The 26242-nt window shown below is 37.3% G+C and overlaps 1 protein-coding gene across 1 annotated transcript in view; it reads left to right on the top strand.

Moving 5' to 3' along the window:
- Nucleotides 1–14141, top strand: part of LOC139448524 (rho guanine nucleotide exchange factor 7-like) — an 85005-nt gene extending 70864 nt beyond the window's left edge. Inside the window, exons 17-19 of the mRNA XM_071230079.1 lie at nucleotides 5609–5681; nucleotides 8121–8175; nucleotides 10007–14141. Coding sequence (XP_071086180.1) covers nucleotides 5609–5681; nucleotides 8121–8175; nucleotides 10007–10132 — 254 coding nt within the window. The 3' untranslated portion in view covers nucleotides 10133–14141. The remainder of the gene's footprint in view (nucleotides 1–5608; nucleotides 5682–8120; nucleotides 8176–10006) is intronic.
- The last annotated feature ends 12101 nt before the right edge of the window (nucleotides 14142–26242 follow it).

The raw sequence follows: 26242 nt of genomic DNA, 5'->3' as shown, positions 1-26242 counted from the left end.
TCACTGGTTGGTGTTCGCACAATTGATCACTGATTTATGCTCGAACTATTGATCACAGGTTGGTGCTCATGCTATGTATCAATGGCTGGTGCTCACACGATTGATCACTGATTGGTGCTCGAACAATTGATCAATGGTTGGTGTTCACATTTTCAACCATCAGTTTGTTTAGTCCCAACTTACTGTATACTCACCAATGCTGTGATGTGGCTGTAAGCATTGTAGACAAACACTCATTCATTCAAACAACCACGAAGTATATGCAAGGACCCAGAAATACTGCTGAAAACGTGAAAAAGCACCCTTTCCCAAAACAACTCAAATAACTCCACAAACAAATGGAAATTATTGTAGATGGGGAACAGATTAAATAATAAAGCCTTTGTATTATGGCATCAAGATGAACATTTTCATTTTCGTTCAACGATTCATTTCATCCAATCAAATTTCTTGTCCCTTAATCCAAGACCAATGGCAAGAGCTCCTCGGCTAGCAACCATAAATCGATATATTTTTTTTACTTTATTTCTGTCTAGTAGTTGCACAAATGCCTATATGCTTTACCTTGATCACATGTGTTCAGGTGAACGCTTCGAGTCCAGGTGTTCTTGGCTTTGAAAGTGCCATTAACGATATACCTATTCCGCGGTTACATACAAGCTGCCACAAATTCTCAAATTGGCAGGAATTATTTTTACCATTTAAATGCAGCCATATCCTCAATATTTTAAGGAAGTTTTGATTAGTATCAATAGTTTGGGCTTGTAATATCATATGTAGGTGCCCTGATTGAGCGTTTTAAATCATTTGCTTGGAATTATTTTTGTAGTTTTCACCAAGCCATATACTCAATATTTGAAGAAGGTATAGATTAGTATCCAGAGTTTGGGCTTGTAATGCTATACATGTACCCTGATTGAGCGTTCTGAATGAGAAGACACAACGAAAGAAGTTGCAGAAGTTTGTACTAAACGTTATTTTGCCTTACTGTTGCATATTCATTAAGGTGTGTGATTTGATTTGTATATAATTTCATCGCAACAATACTCATTCAGTTTCATTTGCCAAAGAATATTGTTTATAAAATTTGGAAAGTATTTTTGAATACTATACTCTTATGGTTTTATAGAAGTTTGGTGCAAGCATCTTTCTATTTTAAACCATACATTTGTTTATAATTTAATTGTCAGATTCAAACACAGAATTGCTTTCAAATCACTATTTTGATATCTGTTCTAAAACATGAGATTCTTTACTGTAAAGTTTCGTACGATTTCAGGGATTAAATAGCTAGTTTTAATGTTTTATTTTAAATTATCGTTGCTGATTTGATGTTTATCTTTAGAAAACAATAAAGACATCTGTTTCTGGAGAAACATTACAAATTGGTCTGTTTCTCCATATAATCCACAACGGATAATGGATGTCTAACCTATAGAAACAGTCGGCTGATAGTGATGAACATATTTGGTTAGTTATATTGTATTTTGATGTTTATTGAATTAAATATGTCCTTTACTCCAAAGAAAAGCAATTTGAATGTCAGAAAATATCTACAGAGCTATTTATCCATTAAATACAGCATATATATATATCAACAAGTGCTAGCCATGTATATATACACTATATACACTATACATATATCTTCCTAAGAGATTGTTTCATTGTGGATGTAAAGTTGATCATAATAAATTATTTGAAACAAACTGTATTGTAATTCTTTATCAGCTTTTTTACAGATTTAAAAAAAAATTTTAAAAAATTTTAAGATTGATTTTTTTTAATGTTGTAACATGATTTTTTAATTATTATGAAGCATTTTTGAGTGCTTTAAATGATTATGAAATAACAGAAATAAAGTTTTTGGGAACGACACGTCTGATAGTAACTATTGAGACAACCAGGATACTATCACATTCAGTAGAGTTTAGTGTTGTTACATGGACTATTATTAGCTGATCTCACTAGACCAAATATAATTTTACTTGACTCGGGCTTCGGACTAGTGGCTAAGACGGAAACTCTTGCTTTCTTTCCCATTAGCCTACCTTTCACAAATACATATGTTTTGGAAAATAGGCTTTTGTGAAATGTTTGTTTGGTTGACCTGTAAACCAGAACGTAAAGACCCACCATTGCCCTTCTCTGATACTCTGTGTGTGTGGGGGGGGAGGGATTATGTTTTTTGTGACAAGGTGTGTGGTATGTTGCAGGTAAGTGTTGCTGGAGGGGCTAGTTGCATGACAGCGGTGATTTCGACATGAAGTATGCTTACTAATATATCTTGAGAAGTGTTCACGTGGGTAAACGGATGCAGATTGTGCTAAAGGTTAACATTGAACTGTTGGCAAACATTGAAAGGATTAGGTAATAGCTCTGTTGAATGTGGAGTTGAATGTTACAGTGTTGAATGTTGCTGAATATGAATGTTTCAGTCTGAATGAAGTTTGCTTAATAAGAACGTTTGACCAAATGTTTCAGTATGTGTCTCAGAGTTAAGTCAGAGATTGGTTTGTTGGTTTGTTGTTTAACGCCGCACTCCGCAATATTCCAGCTATATGACGGCGGTCTGTAAATAATCGAGTCTGGACCAGACAATCCAGTGATTGATATCATGAGCATCGATCCATGCAATTGGGATCGATGACATGCATCAACCAAGTCAGCCAGCCTGACCACCCGATCCTGTTAGTCGCCTCTTACGACAAGCATTGTCACCTATTTTGGCAAGCATGGGTTGCTGAAGACCTATTCTACCCCGGAATCTTCACGGGTCGTTAAGTCAGAGAGTGTGAGCATGTGTTTCAAAGCATGATGGTTGCAGTGTATGCCCAGATATGTTGAAGGAATGAATGTAGATAGACTTGAATGTTTGAGGGAATATGTAGGAAGTCTTGCATATTAACCCACAAATGCTAATTTGACATGTGCAAATGAATGCATGAGAATGTGATTATGAAAGAACTTGCATTTTGTACTGAATCTGTTTTAAAGTGACGTATTTGAGTTTATGACCAACCTTGGAGTGTATGACCTGTGTTTGAGTGTTTGACCTGTGTTTGAGTGGTGTCTGAGCGTATGTCCAGTGTTTGAGTGTATGTGTCCAGTGTTTGAGTGTTTGAGCATATGTCCAGTGTTTGAGCATATGTCCAGTGTTTAAGCGTATGTCCAGTGTTTGAGTGTATGACCAGTGTTTGAGTGTATGACCAGTGTTTGAGTGTATGACCATTATTTGAATGTTTGACCATTGTTTGAGTGTATAACCAGTGTTTGACTGGTGTTTGAGTGTATGACCAGTGTTTGAGCATATGTCCGGTGTTTGTATGACTAGAATTTGAGCTTGTGACACTGTCCTGGTTGACTGTATGACTGTTGGACATGTTTGCATGTTTGTTCTTGGAGTATATGAAACGTTCAAACGATGAAATGCATGCACTGACTTGATAACCAATGACAATGTCAATATGCATCATTGTTACCCATGTGCTTATCAGCCCAAAATGTTGCATTTTGAGGGGGGTTTAAATATTTGAATATAGGTGCATTTTGATGAAATATATGTTGAGGCAATGAATGATATTTAGTGGGATATTTAGTCGTACCTAACAAGGTGTACAATGGTGTCTTGAACATATACCGTAACAACGACATAGAGGTGCATGTTGATATACTCGTAACATAATTAATGAATATGTGTTCTCAATTTCTGTAAACACCAAGCATTGAAACAACACTGCTTGGGCCAGACTGTATTTGGTGGCTTAAAGATATTACAATGAAAATTTTTTTCATAATGTTTTTTATTCAATTTCACATTTCCTTTTTGTACTTTATGAAATTCGAAATTTCTTATTTGTCTTAAAATTCAACATATTGTGTGCGCAATTCATGTGTGCTAAATATGTAACTTGGACGTCGGAGGTTTAAATCTTTTCAGACCACTCTTTTTCCCACTTGTCTTTTTGTCAAGGGTTGAGAGGTTTGTGAACAAATGTTTGTTATGTCTGGCCCAGTGGGGTATTTCAGATTCAAACCCATGTCCCCCCTTAAAAACTAAGTCTAAAAGAAGGAAAATAAGTGATTGATAAATTATGGCTCTGAGACTCATTTATTGATGAATAGGTGTTACTGCTGTAATTTGATTTTTATTGTGATATGCAGATTGATTTTAAAACAGGTAGTATTGACATTATTAAGGATAAAACAGAATTGCTGTAAAAATGTGAAACTTGAAATGTTACCAGTTCCATTTAGTATAATTTTCTGATCCTATAAAATAAATAACTTTTTTTTTTAAATATTTTATTTTTTGTTATTATTATTGTTGTTATTATTTTACAAGTCTAATTAACATAATGGTAAATAGAAAACTAACAGGAATTCTCTTAGTGCATTGGTTGCCGATACGGAGTCAGAAGTGCATCATGCGTTATCCAAAATGCATGGCAGGATGTATTGTTATACTCTTGTTATATTTTGTTGTTGATGTTATTAAAGCATGCTTCGTCAGTGCATAGTGGCATTGATTAGAACGTTTCATGAGCAGTTGAAGTTCACAATATGTTTTATCTAGTTTGTTGTAGGTATTACCTGTTTTGTACATATTTCAGCATGTGTAGAGGTTTAGGCTATTCGTGCATGGTTAGTTCTGTTTCAGAATCTGTGAACCATATGCATGTTCAGAATAATGGAAATCTATTAACAAAAATTGAAAGAAATTTTCAATCTTGTTAACCTTCTTTTCGATAATTTGATCAGTATTTTCCAGTAATTGAGAAAAAACAATTGTTTGACATTTTGCGTTACAATTGTAATGTTACTCAGATTTCTTTCTGAAAATGTGTATTTGAATTTAATTTTAAATCTCAACTGTTTTAAATTTGTTCTCCTTTGCATGTAGTTTCTCTTCAGTGTCCAAGTTTTTTTATTTCATCTTTTTCATATATATTAAGCAATTACCAGTCCTGTTTAATTTTGATTCATGATGTTCAATGTTTTATGAAATGTTTTACAAAATGTTCATACAAGCCACTGTATGTATATATATATATATATGTTTTGCAAAATTGAAAACAAAATTAATCAAAATGTGATATTGAATTTAATGATTTTCCTTTTTTCTTTAATTTCTAGAAACATTTTATTAAAATTACCTACAAATAAACTTAGACAACACTTTCAATTTTTTTTTATTGTTTACCTCTTGCTGTGTTGACTAAGTAAATCTGTACAAGAAACACAATTGGCCTGACCTAGTAAGGAATTGCAGGGTCTGTTCCATTTTTCACAGATAATAAATGTAGAAATTCAAATTCAAATTTAGTATTCAGTAGGATTTGAACTCAAATGTTCTCCATTTTTAGACTTCAGCTTATGCTTAAAAAATATATTCAGTTTTCTTGCATGACTAATGAGTGAAAATAATGATTTCCACTTCTATGCTTTGAATGGAACATTTCTATCTTCCTCTCTCCAGACTCTGCACCTGATCTGACTCTCTCTCTCTCCTTTTCATTTTGTTTTATTTGCAAATTGTGTTGTCCACGCTTATTATGTTGTGTTTTTCCTTTGCACCTGTGGTTGTTGTCCTCGTCGTCATGGTGATCAGACGTTCTTAGTTCCCCCCACGTTCTCATTCCGGACCACGAGAAGATCTTCGATGAGACGGATTTCCAGGAAAAGTAGGTATCTCACACAGGCTGTGTGTAAGAAAAAAATAGTTTTTGATGCACCATGTATATGTTTGTCAATCTGTAGAATTAGAGCCAAAATGGAAAGTTCAAGTGAGACTATGTCCCCAGCATCACCAGGGGTCGATTTAACGGCCGGCCTGTTGGTCCATGGCCAGCTAAGATTACTAAGGGCTTGCTGAAACGTAAAGTAGATGGCTAGTCAAACTTTCACATCTTTTCATGTATGTTTAATTTTATTTAATTGGACACTTCTCATGAATCATGTAATTTGGATTAGAAAATATTTAGGGGGGATGAGGTCTTGTGAATGGTTAACTCAAAAAAAGATATATTTTGATCATCTTGGTAGAATGACAATTGGCTGCCATTTTGTAATGTGTTGTCTATTTGCTCATACATCACCACGAAATGAGGCAAATGGAAGGCAAGATTTACTCTCAGAGTACAGGAAAAGGGGTGAGGAGTTCTAAAATTGCTACTTGGCCACACGACCTCAGGTATCGGGCACTTCTCGGCCTCCACCATCTAGTTATAGGTCAGTTAGTTTGGAGAAGGGCCAGTAACTTTTAAAAGGAGCAAGCCCTGCTGGCTACATATAAATGTCTTGTTAAATCTACCCGTGATCACCCACTTGTCGTAAGAGTTCCTGGTCAGAATATGTCCCCAGCATCAAATGTTCATCATAAGAGTTCCTGGTCAGAATATGTCCCCAGCATCAAATGTTCATCATAAGAGTTCCTGGTCAGAATATGTCCCCAGCATCAAATGTTCATCATAAGAGTTCCTGGTCAGAATATGTCCCCAGCATCAAATGTACATCATAAGAGTTCCTGGTCAGAATATGTTCCCAGCATCAAATGTTTGTCATAAGAGATCCTGGTCAGAATATGTCCCCAGCATCACTGGCTTGTCATAAGAGTTCCTGGTCAGAATATGTCCCCAGCATCACTGGCTTGTCATAAGAGTTCCTGGTCAGAATATGTCCCCAGCATCACTGGCTTGTCATAAGAGATCCTGGTCAGAGTATGTCCCCAGCATCAAATGTTCATCATAAGAGTTCCTGGTCAGAATATGTCCCCAGCATCACTGGTCTGTCATAAGAGTTCCTGGTCAGAATATGTCCCCAGCATCACTGGCCTGTCATAAGAGTTCCTGGTCAGAATATGTCCCCAGCATCACTGGCCTGTCATAAGAGGTCCTGGTCAGAATATGTCCCCAGCATCACTGGCCTGTCATAAGAGTTCCTGGTCAGAATATGTCCCCAGCATCACTGGTCTGTCATAAGAGGTCCTGGTCAGAATATGTCCCCAGCATCACTGGCTTGTCATAAGAGTTCCTGGTCAGAATATGTCCCCAGCATCACTGCCCTATCATAAGAGTTCCTGGTCAGAATATGTCCCCAGCATCACTGCCCTGTCATAAGAGTACCTGGTCAGAATATGTCCCCAGCATCACTGGTCTGCCATAAGTGTCAGGATGAGAATCTGTGACCCTGCTTATTGTGTGTCATTGTTAGCCAACTTTGTGGATTGTTGCTCATGCTGTCGGCCACTGGTTTGTAAGGCCCAGTGCTTGCAGTATTGTAAACAGACGTTACTCTCACTCTCCAAGCTGAGGAGGCATTTAATCCACTGCGTGGGTTGGTGAAAGTCGTTTTTTATCACTTAATGAATGTCCTTTTTCCGTGATCCTCCCCAAATGCTTGTCCATTTCCACATGATCCCCCTCTAACTTTTACCATTCAGTGATATTCTGATTTGATGAACTCCCAATACAGAAGTATAAAAATTAATAGGAAAGGAAATTTTCAATGTTTCAGAAGTTTTTTTCAGTTACAATTTACTAGGGCTGTTCGATTCACTCGCGTATTCGATGAATCGCACCGTGTCCATTCATGATTGAATTCGTTATTCGTGGCCACTTGAATTGAATATTTATGAATATGCAATCATGTGCATTTACGTACCCTGTACCTAAAAATATCCATAAGAACATATTATAATATGATGGATTTCTTCAAAGACAAGACTCTTATTATATTTAATTTGACAGTAATGTGGTCACTGGTCATTATCGCATTTGAGCAGATACTAGTACCTGGATAAGTGCTGTATATAAATGTATAATATATTAATAATTAACAAACCATGTCAAATAATTTATGTTATTATTGTGTCACTACATATAACAAATTTTACAATAGCTGCTGACTTGTTATCTATCGTGAATAAATATTCGTATTCGTTACCCTATGTTAATGATAAGAATCGTATTCCCCCCAGAGTGTATTCGTTGCAGCCCTACAATTTATTATTCTTGATTATTGTCAATTGATGAAATTCCTCCTGAAATTTGATGATTAGTTTGTGACTGTGACTGTGACTGTGACTGTGACTGTGACTGTGACTCTGCTTGTTTGTGTTACAGGACTCTGGTAGACACTGTCTACTCCCTCAAGGACAAGGTCAAAGAGTTGGAGCAGGTAAGTACTGGTTACCCAACAACCTCGTACCATTGTGTTGATACTTGTAAACCGGGCCGTCGGGTAGCCTAGTGGTCAAAGCGTTCACTCGTCACACCAAAGACCAAGTTGATTCCCCACATGGGTACAATTTGTGAAGCCCATTTCCATGTTCCCAACTGTGATATTGCTGGAATATTGCTAAAAGCAGTGTAAGACCCTGCACACTCACTGATACTAGTAACCTGAAACTGCTTACCGATGTGCAGGTACTAGTTAAACAGAAACTGCTTACCGATGTGCAGGTACTAGTTAAACAGAAACTGCTTACCGATGTGCAGGTACTAGTTAAACAGAAACTGCTTACCGATGTGCAGGTACTAGTTAAACAGAAACTGCTTACCGATGTGCAGGTACTAGTTAAACAGAAACTGCTTACCGATGTGCAGGTACTAGTTAAACAGAAACTGCTTACCGAAGTGTTTCCTGCTTACCATTGTGTGGAGACAAATTACCCTCAATCCATTTACCGTTGTGTAGATACTAGTTACATGACCACTGCTTACCATTCTAAAAGTAGTAGTTACCCAACAACTGCTCAACATTGTGTTGACTCATACATTGTCTCAGACTGGACCACTGTTTTGTTAAGTTTGTGATGTGAGAGACCAACATTGTCAAATGGATCTAGTGTATTTCACTGCTTCATTGATTTGGAGAAGATGGAGGCTCAACAACCTTGCTCAAAGCCTTAAAAGAATTTGAAAAGTTCTTTTGAATGATATAGTGAATTCTATATCCAAAGGACATACAGTGGATTGTTGAAGTTATTGATATCTGCTCAAAGCCCTGTTAGAAATCATAAGCGCTCCTGGATAGTGTATGTTTATCTGCTCACACTGTTGACCACTTGTTAGTATGGTCAAGCTTCATTACATCGGCCATGAACCCATGAGGGATCCCGGGGTAATATGGTTGTCGTACAAGACTGCTTAGTGGATCAGGTGGTCTGTTGTTTGCCTGTCATGCACCAACATTTGGTATAATTGTTTGTTTGTTGTTTAATGCTGCACTCAGCAATATTCCAGCTACATGACGACGGTCTGTAAAAAATCGAGTCTGGACCAGACAATCCAGTGATTGATCTATCCACACAATTGGGATACGATGACATGCATCAGCCAAGTCAGCGAGTCAGACCACCTGATCCCGTTAGTCGCCTCTTATGACAAGAAAAATCTTCTTATGATTCTAGCCTGTTATGTTGAGTCAAGATCATACAATCCAGTGATTGACTTCATGAGCATCGATCCGCGCAATTGGTATTCGATGACATGCATCAACCAAGTCAGTGAGCCTGACCACCCTATCCCGTTAGTTGCTTCTTACAACAAGCATAGTCGCCTTTTTACGTCAGGCATGGGTTGCTGAAGACCTATTCTACCCAGGATCTTCACAGATGTAACAAAGTCCACGGATACGTGGAAAGTTCTCATCCCTGCTAATACACCAGCACTGTAAATCTAAAGCTCATCTACACACAAAGTAAGAAAACATCAGCTAAGGACTGATTACAAATACTGAGTTTCCTGGTTTTTAAGCCATGTCTGTGAATTTTTTATAACATAGTTCATCCCAAATTTAGCTACAATACATAATGCCCTTTCAAAGCAATAACACTATGTAACACCCAACAGAATGGATCATTTCTCATAATGTCAATCACTTGGTTGTCAAGTCGGGACTCTCCTAGCTATTTACAGTCTGGTCATGAGGGTGGGATATTGCTGAGTACAGTGTTAGACAACCAACAAACAAACCAACATCTGACCCCGTGTTCCTTGTGTTTCAGGAGCAGAAGAAGCTGAAGAAAGACGTGGAGGATGAACGCAAGGCACGGAGGCGGCTGGAGAACGTCGTCCACAAATCCATGGGAAGCAGACTCTTAGACTCAGTGTCCACAGAGAGCGTGTCTTGACCTCAGGCCAGCCCTTAGCTCAGTATCAGTGGTCAGTCTCATGTGGCCAGTGGGACATGATTGAACTCAGTCTAAATGTCCAGATGGATCTATGTATGAACAGCGGAACCTTCTGTCTGAACCTCTGTCGTGTCCTATCGGAACAGTTAATGTGTTGGTCTAAACATTTATGTGTTTGAACATGTATGTGTTTCCTGTATGTGGAGATCGCTGGAACGTTTTCCTCTTTCGAAAAAATCAGATTTCTAGGATCTGGTTGAATTTTGAAGTCTGAATTGATTTTGATGAATGAAATGTGCTGTAAAGTCATTTGTTCGTGCATGCGGGACATGTGGGATTGATCTCCTTCCTGTTCATTATGTTCTGTGTCAGTGGAACTCTAGTGATAGGAACATTGTGAAAATTATTTACAATTTGAAATTACAACCAGAAAAATCAGTCTCAGAAATGATAAATTTGGTGGGTGGAGAAATGGGTTCATGATCTTATATTTCACCAGAAATGTCACTTGACACGGGCTTCTGGCTTGTGGGTAGCTATTCCATTGTAAATTCCATTGTAATCAAAACTAAGATTTATGGTGATGAACTTAAGGATATTAGGTTTATCATCAAACTGCCAAAGAAACTACAAGCCCAAAGTTGTCTTTTGGCATCATTTCCAGTAGAATATAGCCCTAATATAAATATAATACTTAGCTGAGCTTACTAGAAACATATATATTTCATACTCCTCTGCTTTTAGAGAAGTAGGTAGGTTTGGGGATTATACTACTCAACTTTTGACAGGGATCATATGACAGATATGTCATTGTATCAAAATATGATTTGACATATGATGAGGACAGTGTCTGAAACTCAGAACACTAAACTGAGAGCCTTAAGGGCCAGAACATTTGAAAAACTGTAGGCCCAGTGGAAAAACTGTAGGCCCAGTGGAAAAACTGTAGGCCCAGTGGAAAAACTGTAGGCCCAATGAAAAAACTTTAGGCCCAATGGTAAAACTGTAGGCCCAGTGGAAAAACTGTAGGCCTGGTGGAAAAACTGTAGGCCCAGTGGAAAAACTGTAGGCCCAATGAAAAAAACTGTAGGCCAGTGGAAAAACTGTAGGCCCAGCGGAAAAACTGTAGGCCCAAACATTTTAGCTGAAGCAGGGAGACATACTCTCCTGCAATATGAATTACAGAACACAACCAGTCAACCAGAAGATTTTACTGCTATCACACCAAGCTCCCAGAGACTGTGGTGATAGATGAAGCCTACATTTATCAGGAAATTATTAACTTGTAAAACATCATTGCAACTAAATGTCATACACCATTTGAAAGGTCTAACCCTACTGTTTGTAAATATGAGAGTTATGTTAATCACATTACTTAAATAATGCTTGATAAATAATTACTAAAATTAAGTGCAGACTGTAAGGGCCTGCTGAAATTTAGAACTATCAGCCCGAGAACAAGTTTCGGTCCTACGGGCCGATGTCCATTTTGAAAACACTGGATGAGAATCAGTTTTTTGTTTTGTAAAGATATCCCAATCAAAAGCGGAGTAGTGGAAGAAATATTTGATGTGGTGGTAAGAAATAATTGAAGTCTGTATCTGACATGAAATTTGGTATGTTCTGCAAGAAGCCCAGGGGTCATTAGGTGATGAGGTCAGCATCTTTGTGGTTTCCGTTGTTGCAATGTTGCAGCGCTTTAACTTATGTCTTTTCATCAGAACATACATTGATTTTTTCTGTTGGGTATGGCAACCATGTGGTATGTTGCACCTCATATTAGATTTGTTTCCCAAAGATGTCTGCTGTTTCCTTGCTGTGACATAATGTTCTGGGCCCTGTTTCATAAAGAGATTGTAGCGCTAAGGCTTGCATAAGTTAGCGTTAAAATACAGGAGTTATGACCATCTTAGCGCTATGACTTACATAAGTTAATGTTAAGGTGTATGAGTTATATTATCTTAAGGCTATAACTGTTGTTAAATCACTGTCAAGGTATGGGATTTAGGATTATTTTAGCGCTATGACTGTCGCATTTCATATTTAAGTATAGGAGTTACGATTGTCTTAGTGCTTTGACTGTTGCATTTCATATTTAAGTATAGGAGATATGATTGTCTTAGTGCTTTGACTATCACATTTCATATTTAAGTATAGGAGATATGATTGTCTTAGCGCTATGACTCTCACATTTCATTGTTAACATATAGGAGTTACGATTTTCTTAGTGCTTTGACCATGTTTACTGTCACATTTCATTGCTAAAGTATTGAAATTATGATTGTCTTAGCGCTATGACTGACATTAGTCAAAGTTTAATTATGTGAGTTAGATCATCTTAGCAGTACCTGTTATAAGTCAATGTTAAAGTATGGGAGTTAGATCATCTTAGCAGTACCTGTTATAAGTCAATGTTAAAGTATGTGAGTTAGATCATCTTAGCAGTACCTGTTATAAGTCAATGTTAAAGTATGGGAGTTGTGGTCATCTTAGCAGTACCTGTTATAAGTCAATGTTAAAGTATGGGAGTTAGATCATCTTAGCAGTACCTGTTATAAGTCAATGTTAAAGTATGGGAGTTGTGGTCATCTTAGCAGTACCTGTTATAAGTCAGTGTTAAAGTATGGGAGTTGTGGTCATCTTAGCAGTACCTGTTTTAAGTCAATGTTAAAGTATGGGAGTTAGATCATCTTAGCAGTACCTGTTATAAGTCAATGTTAAAGTATGGGAGTTGTGGTCATCTTAGCGCTGTTTGTCGCTTTGTGCAAAGGGGCCCTGTTTTCATTCATGTTAATCTCATGTTGAATGAAACTCATATCGATCTCTCAGTTAACTTCGGGAACAGATTGTTTTTGCTCATATGTTGTTTATTTGCCCAAAATTGTAAATATGTTTGCCCGGAACAGACACATGTTTTGTTTGTTGATTTTTATGTTACAACAATCAAATTCTGTAAAACTTGTTTACCAAAATAAGAACAGTTAGTTCTGTGTTCTTTGACGAGGTTATTGCTCTGGTTTATTCTTCAACAGAACAGATGGAATCGTACTTAACATAATCTTGTGATAACTTAGCAATGTTTCCGTACAGGTGATCTAGTGGTAAATTGGTAAAATATGGATTGGACTGGTAAACTAACTTGATTATTCTTAGCAGCCCTGCATAGGGAATGAATATGTACCTGTATTTACATAAAGTTTGTGATAACTTCAGAATCAAAATGGTAGAGGCGTCAAATGAAAATAAAGCGGAAAATCCCAAGAAATTAGCTTGAGTCTTGTCTTGAAAGGCAACACGATAAGACAGAATCAATTTCTGACAACCTTTTTCAAAGTACAGTCGAGTCCCCTTAATCCAGCACGGTTGGTTGCATATGATTAGGTCGGATTAACAAGAATGTCGGATAAATGAAATTAAGTTGTATCAACTTTTGTGATCGAAAATCAGACATCTTCACAATAGATAGGAACTATGTAATAAAATCATGTTTGTCTCGACCTATTTTCACATCCACACTGGTTTTGTAGGGGCAAGATTCCACATTTCACCGACAGTGAAAGAAATATTTTTTTAATTTTTCACATCCACAGTGAATCTCACACCAAATGCTCAAAACATCAATCCTTTTTTATTCCATCACTGAAAACTAATAAATAAATAAATTAATTAACAAGTTTAGAAATTTTGAACATTTTGCTAGGCTTTTTGTCGCATATATATTCTTAGAGATTTAATAAAATGAATAATTTTCATACACTTTTAGTTAGTAATGACATGCTTTAATTTTACACATATTATTATTCCTACAGTTTGTCTCTGTGATAGATCACGCATATAGGAGCAGTGCTCAGCATTAAATCAGATTTGTGATTCTATAGATTCTATTAAAATTATTAATTAATGTAGAGCAAATGTGATAGCATTTTCATATCACAATTAAGAAAGTGCTGAATATTTTGTTGCTGATGACCATGGTTAAATGGTTGTTGTTGATATACATTTATAATGAAAAAACAAATAAAATATTGAAACAAATTTCTGTGTTTGTTGTTCAAGTATTTGTCATTGTTTGTTGTTTAACACTGCACTCAGCAATATTGCAGCTATATGATGGCGGTCTGTAAATAATCAAGTCTAGACCAGACAATCCAGTGATTGATATCATGAGCATCAATCTAGGCAATTGGTATACAATGACATGCATCAACCAAGTCAGCGAACCTGACCACCCGATCCCGTTAGACACTGTAAACATACTTTGAGACATATTAAAAAGATGAAACTTGGTAAATCTAGTCTCTGAGAAAATGGCATCACACAAGTCAGTATCTCGTGTGTCCGCCATGTGCATTGATGACTGCCAGGCAACGTCGATACATGGAATGGATGAGGTGGTTGATGAAGGGCATAGGCACTTGAGCCAACACTCTGAGAAACGCCTGACACAGTTCAGCTGCAGATGTCGGCCTTGGTCGGACGTCATTCAGCCATCTTTGAATCTCGTCCCACGGGTGCTCTGTGGGATTTAGATTGGGACTGAGGGCAGGCCACTGCATGGTTCTGATGCCAATCTGCAGGAGGAGGTCTCGCAGTGTGGGCACGGACGTTATCATGATGAAACTCATGGTTGCGGCGAAGTGCCAAATGAGGTATGGCGTGTGGTGTCAAGACTTGATCAATGTACCAAGCTGCTGTGACACCATTGCCTCTCCCTAGACGGATGTTCTGGAAGACCACAGGGCCGACCCTCTGTGCAAGACCAATTCCACCCCACACCATAATGTTCCCCACGACTCTCTATGCCATCTGCTGTTGAGATACAGTAACGGCTGACGTCTGAGAAGAGGACCTCCCTCACTCCTACCAATCTGTTCAATATCAATCCATGTGTCTGTTTGGCAGCAAGAACCTACCTCCCCAACTCCTACCAATCTGTATAAATATTAATCCATGTGTCGCTGTTTGGCAGCAGTAAACCTACCTCCCTCACTCCTACCAATCTGTTAAAGATTAATCCATGTGTCGCTGTTTGGTAGCAGTAAACCTACCTCCCTCACTCCTACCAAACTGTATGAATATTAATCAATGTGTCACTATTTGGAAGCAATAACTTACCTCCCTCACTCCTACCAATCTGTATAAATATTAATCCATGTGTCTGTTTGGCAGCAATAACGTACCTCCCTCACTCCTACCAATCCGTATAAATATTAATCCATGTGTCTGTTTGGCAGCAATAACATACCTCCCTCACTCCTACCAATCTGTATAAATATTAATCCATGTGTCTGTTTGGCAGGAGCAGCAGTGTAACACTCCATCTCGGCCAAAAACACAAAACAAAAAAACGGCTTCCTTTTGTACATTTTATTTCAGCACAAGTGAAATAAAACTTGCTTTTTGTGAAATAAATTACTTGAAATGATCAATAATGGTGGTATATCCAGGTACCTGCAGTCTCTGCTGGCTGCTGGCGGACGTCGGCAACACCCCCAGCAACTTGGAATACCATTCAGAACCTGACCAACACACGACAATCCCTGGACCAACTTCACATCTTCTATTAACAACTACCTGGGTCATTATTAAAAATTATACCTTATTTTCTATGAAATATTAAAAATACTAAAATAACACTCAGAAATGCACTTTTTAGGCCCTGATATTTCTATGTTAATGCCACATCTAATCTTTTTCAACCTCACATTAAAGTACAGCTCTGTAAGTGAACCATCTATTTTGTAAATTCATGGCAAAATCGTAATGGTAACCAACACCAATTGATATCTACCCAATCTGTGTGTTCTTAAAAAATATGATTTTACCACAAATCCACGTCCTGGCATCAGGTCAAGTTCTGAATAGTTTATCAGGCGACAGCAACAACAGCAGCAGCAGCAGCATAAAAAAGCTAGCAACAGCCACAAAGTATGAAGTGAATGTATATCATGCACAATGTCCTATCTGGAGGTACATCTGCCGTCTCATCACTACAGTTGCCTCCCTTTGATTGTGGCCTTAAACCATGAAACACTTCAACCTGCTTGGGAAGGAAATATTTTTGTTTGAAAGTTGCTCAAAAGGAAATACAGTATCTCTCAAATTCTAGCGTAACTCCCTTTTAAGGTAAACTGAATAAGTAAGTGAGTGAGTTGTGTTTAACGCCACTTTTAACAGAATTCAAATTATATCACGGCGTGTCAGCTTAATGTGGGAGGAAAGCCCAAAGTGATGCAGGTCTCGGACGTTTACCACTTCAGTGAAACCCAAGAGCACCGGTATGGTACTGACAAACCTAGAAACATAATTGGGGCGATTTGGGATTCGAACCCACTATCATAGGTGTCTGGCGTGCCCAAGGGACACAACTCTGTACAGCTAATTGCGGCGCCTTAGACGACTGGGACACCCGTGCCCCCAAGGTAAAATGAACTCGAAAGTATTTGTTGGACATCTGATCGTATTTGCTTTTTAGACAGTTAAAGGATGAAAATGTTTTGCGTTCCAAATTATGGTGTAAATAAATCATTTTGAGTATAGTTATGTTTAACTGCTATAAAATGGCAACAGATATGGAAGAATTATCGATCAGATGAAAAGTTTCATCGAAACCCCTCTCATTGAAAAGCTGACAAAGGATAATGTGCTAGCAGCTTAGCTTTACAAATCACGCATACTATCTTGTTGTAATTATTGGGCTGAAAGGTTTTGGAAATATGTCAAGCAATAAAGTTTGTATATTAAAGCAGAGCATGGTGGCATAAAACTATCCAGAAAAGAAACAAAGCCTTGCAAATAAGCGAAAACAAAACGAAAGTCGGCAAGACGAAAGTCAGGAAACACAGAAAGAGGCAAGTTTTTCCACTTAGAAATTATATGCCCAATTCGTCATGGAGAACGTCGTAGCTGACCACACAGACCAAGACTGACCAGTGACCATAACTGACCAAAGGTATTGAATCTGAGACTAGCAGCTCCAGGTTTCAATGGTTGGGCTTTGTTTTTACAGACATATGAATGACAGTTTCAAAGTTGTAAAGGTTAAAAGTGTATAGCTCTAGGATAATGCTTGATAACCCTACAAATTATCAGTGATATTGTTGGAGAAATCACAACTTATTCATGGATTGAATTACGTTTTCCTTCTCAAGCAGGTTAAACAATGAGCGCATTGATGACCAGATAGTTCTGTTTATAGGTAATATTCAAAGCTCTGATGGACACAGAAGTCAAGATGCCATGGAAACTATAGTCAAAGTCATGATGGTTCATAAAGGTGATGACCGGAAATATCAGACCTATAATGAAAAAAAATAATTTAAGAATAATTAAAAAAATTTTTTTTCGTTTTACACAAAGGGAAACCGTAATTTCTAATTTGTTTTGTACTGAACTTTTACCATTGTTGATGAAAATAATTCCTTACAATTTCGGGTCTAAAATTCAGCAAATCTAAGATGACCCCAAAAAACAACATGCAAATTTAGACAAACGCAGGCCATACAGTATAGCCATGTAACATTTTCTGCCTAAATATTCAGCCTCAATTCCTGTTTCCATAGCAACAGAACCTATCCATCAAATCCTTTATCCTTCCACTCCCCTATAGACAGAACTAGCATGTTCTCAATGAGACACAGATATGTGAAATGGACAATGTCGTCAATATCTGTCAATCAGTGACACTAGTGATGGACAGTGACGGTTATGTACATGTATATATAGCATGCATTGTATCATTAGATAAATAGAAAGGAGTCAGCAATGTATATATATATAGGATTAAAATCACCTAACTCTAAAAATTCACAACTGTGACCCTTGACCCCTTGTAGCTTCGGGGCCTGCCATCATTAAAACACTCAGATGAAGCAGATGTTTAATGTATCTGTAGAACGTGGGCATTGGAGTTAAAACATGTCTAAGCTGGCGGTAAATAATATCAATTCCAGTACCCGTGGGAACAGCATTTTGATTGTGTGACTGACTGTTTTGATCAAATACATCATTCAGGGGTGTAGCGATTCTCTTGTGACACTCGACATACACAGTGAAATACGTAGCCATGTTTAACCACCGAACAACATTCCCACTCCATCTTTTAAACATTTCATTCAGATTTATCTACTAGATAAAACCTATAACCCTTAAGTCACAAGTTAATTTCATGAGAAAAAGGTCGAATTATGCCAAGAGTCATAAACACGTATTCCTCCATACTGGATGAAAAAATATACTGATGGAAAAAAACAAACCAAAAAGACAGAATCATAAGTTTGGCATGAATAACACACTTCCCAAAGGGAACCAAAGATATATACTGAACCCAAAAGTGGGGAATCGTGAATATTTTGGGGATTTTTTATGAAACTGTGTGCTCGGTTGTCACTTAAAAAAATAATATTCCCAAAAATATCATGATCCGAACTTGTTTTGTTCAGTATACTAACAGCTTGTGCAATGGCTTGTTTCTATTCAATCATTCATTTCATTGAATACATCAGCAAGCATCATACTGTATAATGTTCCCTTATATATTCCCATCAGTATATATTTTCTTGCCTACTAGTCATCAACCTCTTAAGTAAACAAAAAATGGTATGTATCACCTTTCATTGTCATTGTACGAATCGTTACACCCCTTAACCATTCTATAAACCATACATGGAATCTTATCATTCCTGGCAAGAGAGTGTAGATTGGATTAAACATGTTAAACTCCACTCTTAAAATCCTAACTCTAAGATATGAGTGAGAGAGTTAAAATCTGCTTCCACTGACAGGTATTAAAAGCTATTGCACTGCTCACTCTACAGTGTTGTCAGTGTGAGTATTCCACGTACAAACATGCAGCATATTCAGTGTTAATCAAACCTCTGTTGAGCATCATGTAATGACAATACACACGTGCCATGACTGCTACTCGCTGCTTTGCGAAGGAAACCGAGAAACTAACGTCGACATTACTTCACCATTCCAAAACAAACTTGAACATGAGATATTTTATTTCATCTCAGATCTACCCAATCTGGGATATTTGATTTAAATATTTGTCATTTAAAATATCTTTTGTAAAAAAAAAATCATCACACCTCAAAATCTGTAAGCCTTATCATAAGTTAAAGTTAGTGATTATTAATTGATTTTAACTGCTTGTATACATGACAAGACCTTACCGGCAATGTTTCTTTGGAAAAAAAAAAAGTAATAGATTTCACATAATATCGGCAGAATTAGGTTCAAAATATTGAAATGATTCCTACCCCAAATCACGTTGGTTAGCATCTCTGCTATCAGACAACAAATGTTGTCCTCAATTTTCTTCAGTCTTCAGTTTTTATCACTGAAAATATTTAGGGGTCATATAGACCAATCTATTTGAGTACCGATAAAATAGGAAGGTTTTGTTATTGCAATCAGCTCTAGTCTTTGCACCTTGTCAACACACCGGTTCCTGCAAATGAGCATTAACCAATTTCAGAAAATCAGGAAAATAGAAAAAAATCTTCATCAAGTAAAGATACATTATTCTAGTGACAGTATACTACAAAGAAGTCGAATCAGAGCTTTTAGTCTCGGTTTCCTTCTCATGCCGATGTGATGTTCAACAAGAAAGACAGGAATCAGATTACATCTCTGGCGCTAATGTTTTCAGCGCTGAAGGCATATTCCAGTGAAATTCTACAATTCTTTAAAATGTTCTAACATTAAATCTCAAGTGTTCTGTCAGGTACGAGATTCCGTCACAAGAACATCACAAAACTTCACATTTTGACATAGAGCAGAACAAATGACCATTCTCCGAACGGTTTGTTTTGAGTGAGAAATCACAAATACTTCTACATACAAATGAGTTGGTCCATCTTGTGGCTTTTGTACATCATCACAGAACTTGTACTGAAGAAAAACTCAGGCACATTTTGAAAACTCCATTTCTCCACATAATTATGCAGTAAGAATTATTGTCAGCGACAAATGCTACGGCAACAACCTATGACTGACATGTTAGGACAACCGCTGTTGTCTATTTCACAAACACTGATATATACATCAATAAATTGCCTTTGAAATATGACGCCATTTGGTATTAGTCTTTAGATCATAACATATCAATTTCCAATGAGACCTAACTGAACTAAATTTACTTCAATTGAAATTTCACTTCAAATGCTGAAAAAAAAAAGAAGACATTTCTTTAATACATGAAATCAGTAATAACTGTTACCATGGAAACTGAGCAAGACTATTTCGATGGTGCAGTTTATACAAAGCCATTTACTGTGGTAATACTTCGAATAAGTCTTTGGTTGAGAACAGATCAATTCCGTATGTATACATATTAGGCAAATTATACTCCTAAATGACCAATGCATCTTCCACTCTGACATTGCATTACACAACTGTGTAACTGAGTTTCGAATGCTGGTATTGTAAGGAATTAAAGGTATCAATCGAAGATCATCGTCAATATTTCCCAGGTTTGAATATGGTATGTTCTTCCATCATCCATGACATACGACAGCTGTAGGTGTAACCGCTAGTCGTAACTAACACATCAAGGCCTGGTTCCCACAAGAGGGAAACCAGTTAGTGTTCACACCAATGAGCACTCAGATTACGTCGGCAATATTCTCATGCACCATGCTACAGACTTGCGACCATCTACTCTACACACTGTTTCAAGGCAGGGATCTATCTCGGATTCCAAACTAAGTGCCCTGGCAGGTTAGGTTTTTCTAGCTATATGATGGAGGTCTGTAAATAATCGAGTCTGGACCAGACAATCCAGTGACTCATGTCATGAGCATCAATTGACGCAATTGGGATATGGTGACATCAACCAAGTCAGCGAGCTTGACCACCCGATCCCGTTAGTCGCCTTTCACGACAAGCATAGTCGCCTTTTATGGCAAACATGGGTTGCTGAAGACCTAAGTTTGCCATGAAAGGCGACTATGCTTGTCGTAAGAGGCGGCTAACAGGATTGGGTGGTCAAGCTCGCTGACTTGGTTTGATGGATGTCATCGTATCCCAATAGGAAAATGGGGAGCAAATCGCGATATTGTTCAAAACTAAAAAAATTTTATGTTCTAATTTTCATAAATTTTGAGAATTGAGAAATTGTAAATTCAAAGGAAATGTTACTGCCATTTGCTGCACACATGAGGCCGAAGATCGCCCTTTAAGCAAGTCTAGATAAATCCCTGTTAGTCAACAGTCGAATTCCCACATAGTGAGGATTATTTGACTTCCATGAGTTACGGCCTCATTTTATTATCGGACTTCAAATAGACGCAAGAGTCTCCTTCAGCACAAAGACACTGAATGTACTTAGAGGTGATGGGGAACGCAGTGTATACAAACCCCTGAGGTATTGACGACGATCAATAGTAATCAAATGCAAATATTGTGTGGATGCTGTTTACTTGATAACGTTCATTTCACAAAAATAATACCTTCTCTCAGAGAAAACAGGACAGCATATAACGGTACCGTGACATAGATTTGAGAAATTTAATTGCCAAATAAACTGCATATGATCTGAAAAGCATGACAGGACGAAATCCAAATTTGTTCAGAATATTAACAAGGGAGTATGGATCTATGACACAATATTCCTGCAAATACGAGTGAGTATGGTTTTACGCTGCTTTTGACAATATTCCAGCAATATCACAGCAGGGACACCAGAAATGGGCTTCACATATGGTACCGATGTGGGAATTCGAACACACGCCTTGTGTGTCAAGTAAACGCTTTAACCACAAGGCTACCCCTGTCTGTACCTACAATGGAATTGAACGAAATCGTAGTGTGACAAGTGCATGCTTTAACCACTTGCCTACAACCCCGTCCACCGATATCTGCTTGAAAATATGAAATTCATTCTAATAGTTGATAATGGAAACATTAAATGGTGAATGCTAATATAGTTTAATTCTTTTGCATCAAAGTTCATCAAATATATGTCACACGCAAACCTTGCAACGTTCATAGGAGACATTTTGGTCATATGGGTAGACTATCAACAAAGTGAAATGTACATGGATTGGATTGAAATGAACATCAAGAAGCAACCTGGAGCTAGCAAGGCAGTGGGGGACGAAGCACCATTGACAGCTATAGACGTCAGTTCAGCTGATACATTTCACAGAGGGAACTGACTGGCATAAACATGATTTGTTCTAATGCTGAAGGGGGGACATGAAAGACAATCAAATAGCTTGGCTGTTACTATTCTTTGGATTTCAATGATGAAATATTAATAAAACATTTCCTCATTCGCAGCTACAGGGTATAGTTTGTATTGTGTAATTATACATGGTGTTCGGATATATATACTTACATGTTATTAAAACATAAGAGAAAGGACGAGGTAGGATAAGGGCACATTAGAGCTGAAGTGTGAGTGAGTTGGGGTTAATGCCGCTTTTAACAGTATTCCAGTTATATCACGACCTGTCAGCTTAATGTGGGAGGAAAGCCCGAAGTGATGCAGGTCTCAGACGATTATCACTTCGGTGAAACCCACGAGCACGGGTATGGTGCTGACAAACCTAGAAACATAATGGTGGGATTCGAACCCACAAAATAAGTTTCTGGCGTGCCCAAGGGACACAACTCTGCATAGCGAATTGCAGCGCCTTAGACGACTGGGCCACCTGTGTCCCTTTAAAGGAGAAGAAAGCATAATCTATAAATTGAGCAAATTTTATAAAAGTTATCAGGCTTGTTCATAAGAATGAGAATGACTGTTCAGCTCAACAACTGCCCGTTTGGGACTTATGACAATACTTAATGACTGCGTAAGAACGAAATGGGTAAATATGACTGATTGCAGGTTTTTTAAAGCCTTTTTCTTATCTTTATTTAGCGGTAGCGAGAACTAATATCTGAGGTTAATGAGATTGGTTTGAACCTGATAATTGTTTGACTGAAGGTGACTTTCACAGATGTTCATAAAAACATAACAAACACAGGTTAAAAAAATCATGTTGGTCAGTCTTTTCGTACTTAAATTTTCATTTGAAGTTAAAAAAATCAAACCTTTCATTTATTTTAGCCATATTTGTGTCTTGAAGAGCGTCAGAAGTCCAAACCTTGCAAGCGAAGGAAGGAAAGAAGGTTGTCCCTTATTTTGACGTCTCATAATTTTGATAACAATATTAAGTTTTTTTGCAAATTGAAATTTTGACATTCCCCATTGGCCCTTTGCCTACCTCTTACTTTCACAATTGTAGGTGTTTTTGTGTTTCAAATTTAGAATTACTACCAAGGCTTTGGAAACAAATTTGAATATGGTTTTAAGCTAAAGGGTTACAAGGGCTGTAAATATTGCAAATGCATACCTGTTTTTGCTGGACTTTTTCTGTTTAGGGTCCAGTAATATCAAAGTTAGCCAGAAACTAGGGCTCAGATGGGTACTTGGGTACTCGAGCATTGTCAGGTTTAGATGGACTGATCTGTCATCGGTGTACCCACTCAGGGGAGATAACTCACACCTCTTCTCCACACATAAAGGTGATGTGAAACGTTTTTTTTTGGTTGGTTTGACAAGTGGCATTTTAACCCCTAGGCTACCCCACCGCCCCTATTCCACTATGAAATCTGGCCCACAAAAGCGCTAGATAAATCTCCAACATCAACCAGATGGTAGTGTTCCTACGGCAATGTTCCAGATAATCAAGTGTCCAGATTAAGCAAGGTATGTCACATAAGTACTACCAGCAGTCTGGAAGGTGGGGTTTCCAGTTTAACAGTATCCAGACTAACAAGGTTTCACAGTATCAGAATAAATTACTTCAAACACTACAGTCAGTGAGGACATGGTCTTGTTATGTTGGAAACTGGATCTAATTCTGTGAGTGAGGTTGACGTTACACCCGCCAGACGTCTATGATGTGTAATTATTACTTTTTTGCAGCTGATGAATTGTGAAATGCTTTTTAGGCCAAATGAATAGGATACATGTTACATCTGATTGACCCAGCATACAGAGTGCAGGCAAGTTCAGAGTTATTTTAATCCATTCCCTTTCATTTTCTCTTAGGCCCCACTTTCTTAATCTTATTTTTCACGGTTTTATTCCAACTTTTCCACACAAGGTCAGTCGAAATTAAATTAAAATTAAATTAAAATTAATTGTCAATCATTTATTTATTTACATGAAAGTCAATCTGCCATGGAGTTAAAACTGCAGCTGGCTTCTTAAATGACTGATTGTGATGACACGATTTTATATTTAACATTTTGTACTGTATAAGAGGGTTTATAATACAAGTGGGACACACAATAAAAATAAATATTTTTATATTTAATTTATTTCTTACACTGGCTGCTTTTCAGATGGCCCATGAATAAAAAAGAAAAAAGTATAGCCTTATGACAAAAGTGTATGAAGAGGATGAAAATACTAAAACAAAGAAAAATACAATTCAGATTATTGATGACAGTTTTCAGCTGGAGTCATTTGTTATTCAGTATGTTACGCTCATTCCTAAAGCTACACCTTGTGTGTTATATTGTCAATATTTCTGCTGAGACAGTTCGGACATTAATTGGGGTTGAAATACTTGAATGAAGTTTTGTCCATTGAGCAAATTTACCCTATTTTTAATTTTTCTCTGACTAGAGAAGTTAATTAGTAGGACATGTGACGCCACTATCAAGGTACAAATGTGAAGTTCAACACTGTTAGCCTAACTCATAATTGTACCAATAATATATACGGCATCTGGCTGTTTGCTTTTCCAACACCAACAAAGTTTCCTATAAAATTGTTCGCTTTATCAGATTCAGTAACGCTTACAAATTATCAACAATCAAGTGTGCTTTAACATTTACTTGATCAATGAACACTGCCATTAACTTGAATCAAAATATGGTTATACTGGAAACAAACTGTAAAGACAATTGCCTAATTACGAGTCTCAAATCTTTAGCACATCTTTCAATCCTCAAATATATTTGTCTTACAGTGGCAACCAGAATACTTAAGCTCCCTAAAACAACATAACCCATATACTTTACGCAAAGAGAAATGTTTTATTGATGCAAAGTGAAATGTTTTATTGATGCAAAGTGAAATGTTTTTTTTGATGCAAAGAGAAATCTTTTATTGATGCAAAGAGAAATGTTTTATTGACGCAAAGAGAAATGTTTTATTTCTTAGTTTCCCCTATCGGATCTGTATTCCTTGCGAAGAGAAACAACTCATTATCCTGTGTACAGTGAAACCTCTTTATTCTGGACTGAGCTCATGTCATTTCTGTAGTCTTTCCAAAAACCAGAGATACCAACCAGTATGATTTTGGCCTATGGAGACGACTTTTTAGCCTAACATTATGCTATAATGCTTGTCCTCCCCCAAATTGAGATTAATGTCATTTGTTCACGTATTTTTTACCACATGCATAAAATATCCCAGGGAGCAAATTGTTACTGTATTATATAATGTGATGAAAAGCGTTCTACAGGGAGGCTATGCTGACCAATGGGAGCCATGCTTTCAATTCACTGATGGTACAAGGTCTATGAATGGTTGTTATTTTAAAAGACACTCAAGACATGTTTTCGATCAAGACATGTTATCGATCAAGTCATGTTATCGATCAAGTCATGTCATCGATTAATCTATATGCGTGCAGACAAAGAACTAAAGGTCAGCGTTAGAAATTGGCACTAGTCCTGTAGTGCTTGCCAAACTGTCCAATAGTTAAGGTATCATAAGGACTAGTAGAAATTTGCCATTTTTACAGGTTTTGCTCTATGTTATCATTAAAAGGACTAGCGGACTAAAGATGTTAGTTTCTATCGCTGTGGGGACTGTCAACATTACTCTTTTTCACAGGAAATCTTTTTTTCACCCCACTGATTACTCGTAAGCTTCAATCAGGGTTGGCATCTCTGTCGAAAGTCTAGGATTAACCGTGTCCACACAAACAAGGTTTCACTGTGTATCATGTCAATAACTATTGTCCATTTTCCCGCTTCCTGTTTTATTCAAAGTCAAAGCCATATGCTCCAAGGCCCCTCAAATATGCTTAATACATTCAATGCTTTTACAAATGACAGTGAGTGAGTTGGGTTAACGCCACTTTTAACAGTATT

The sequence above is a fragment of the Haliotis cracherodii genome, unplaced genomic scaffold (assembly GCF_022045235.1).
Source record: "Haliotis cracherodii isolate W230 unplaced genomic scaffold, xgHalCrac1.p SCAF_7, whole genome shotgun sequence".
NCBI classification, from domain to species: domain Eukaryota; kingdom Metazoa; phylum Mollusca; class Gastropoda; order Lepetellida; family Haliotidae; genus Haliotis; species Haliotis cracherodii.
This window is presented reverse-complemented; position numbering and strand designations above follow the sequence as displayed.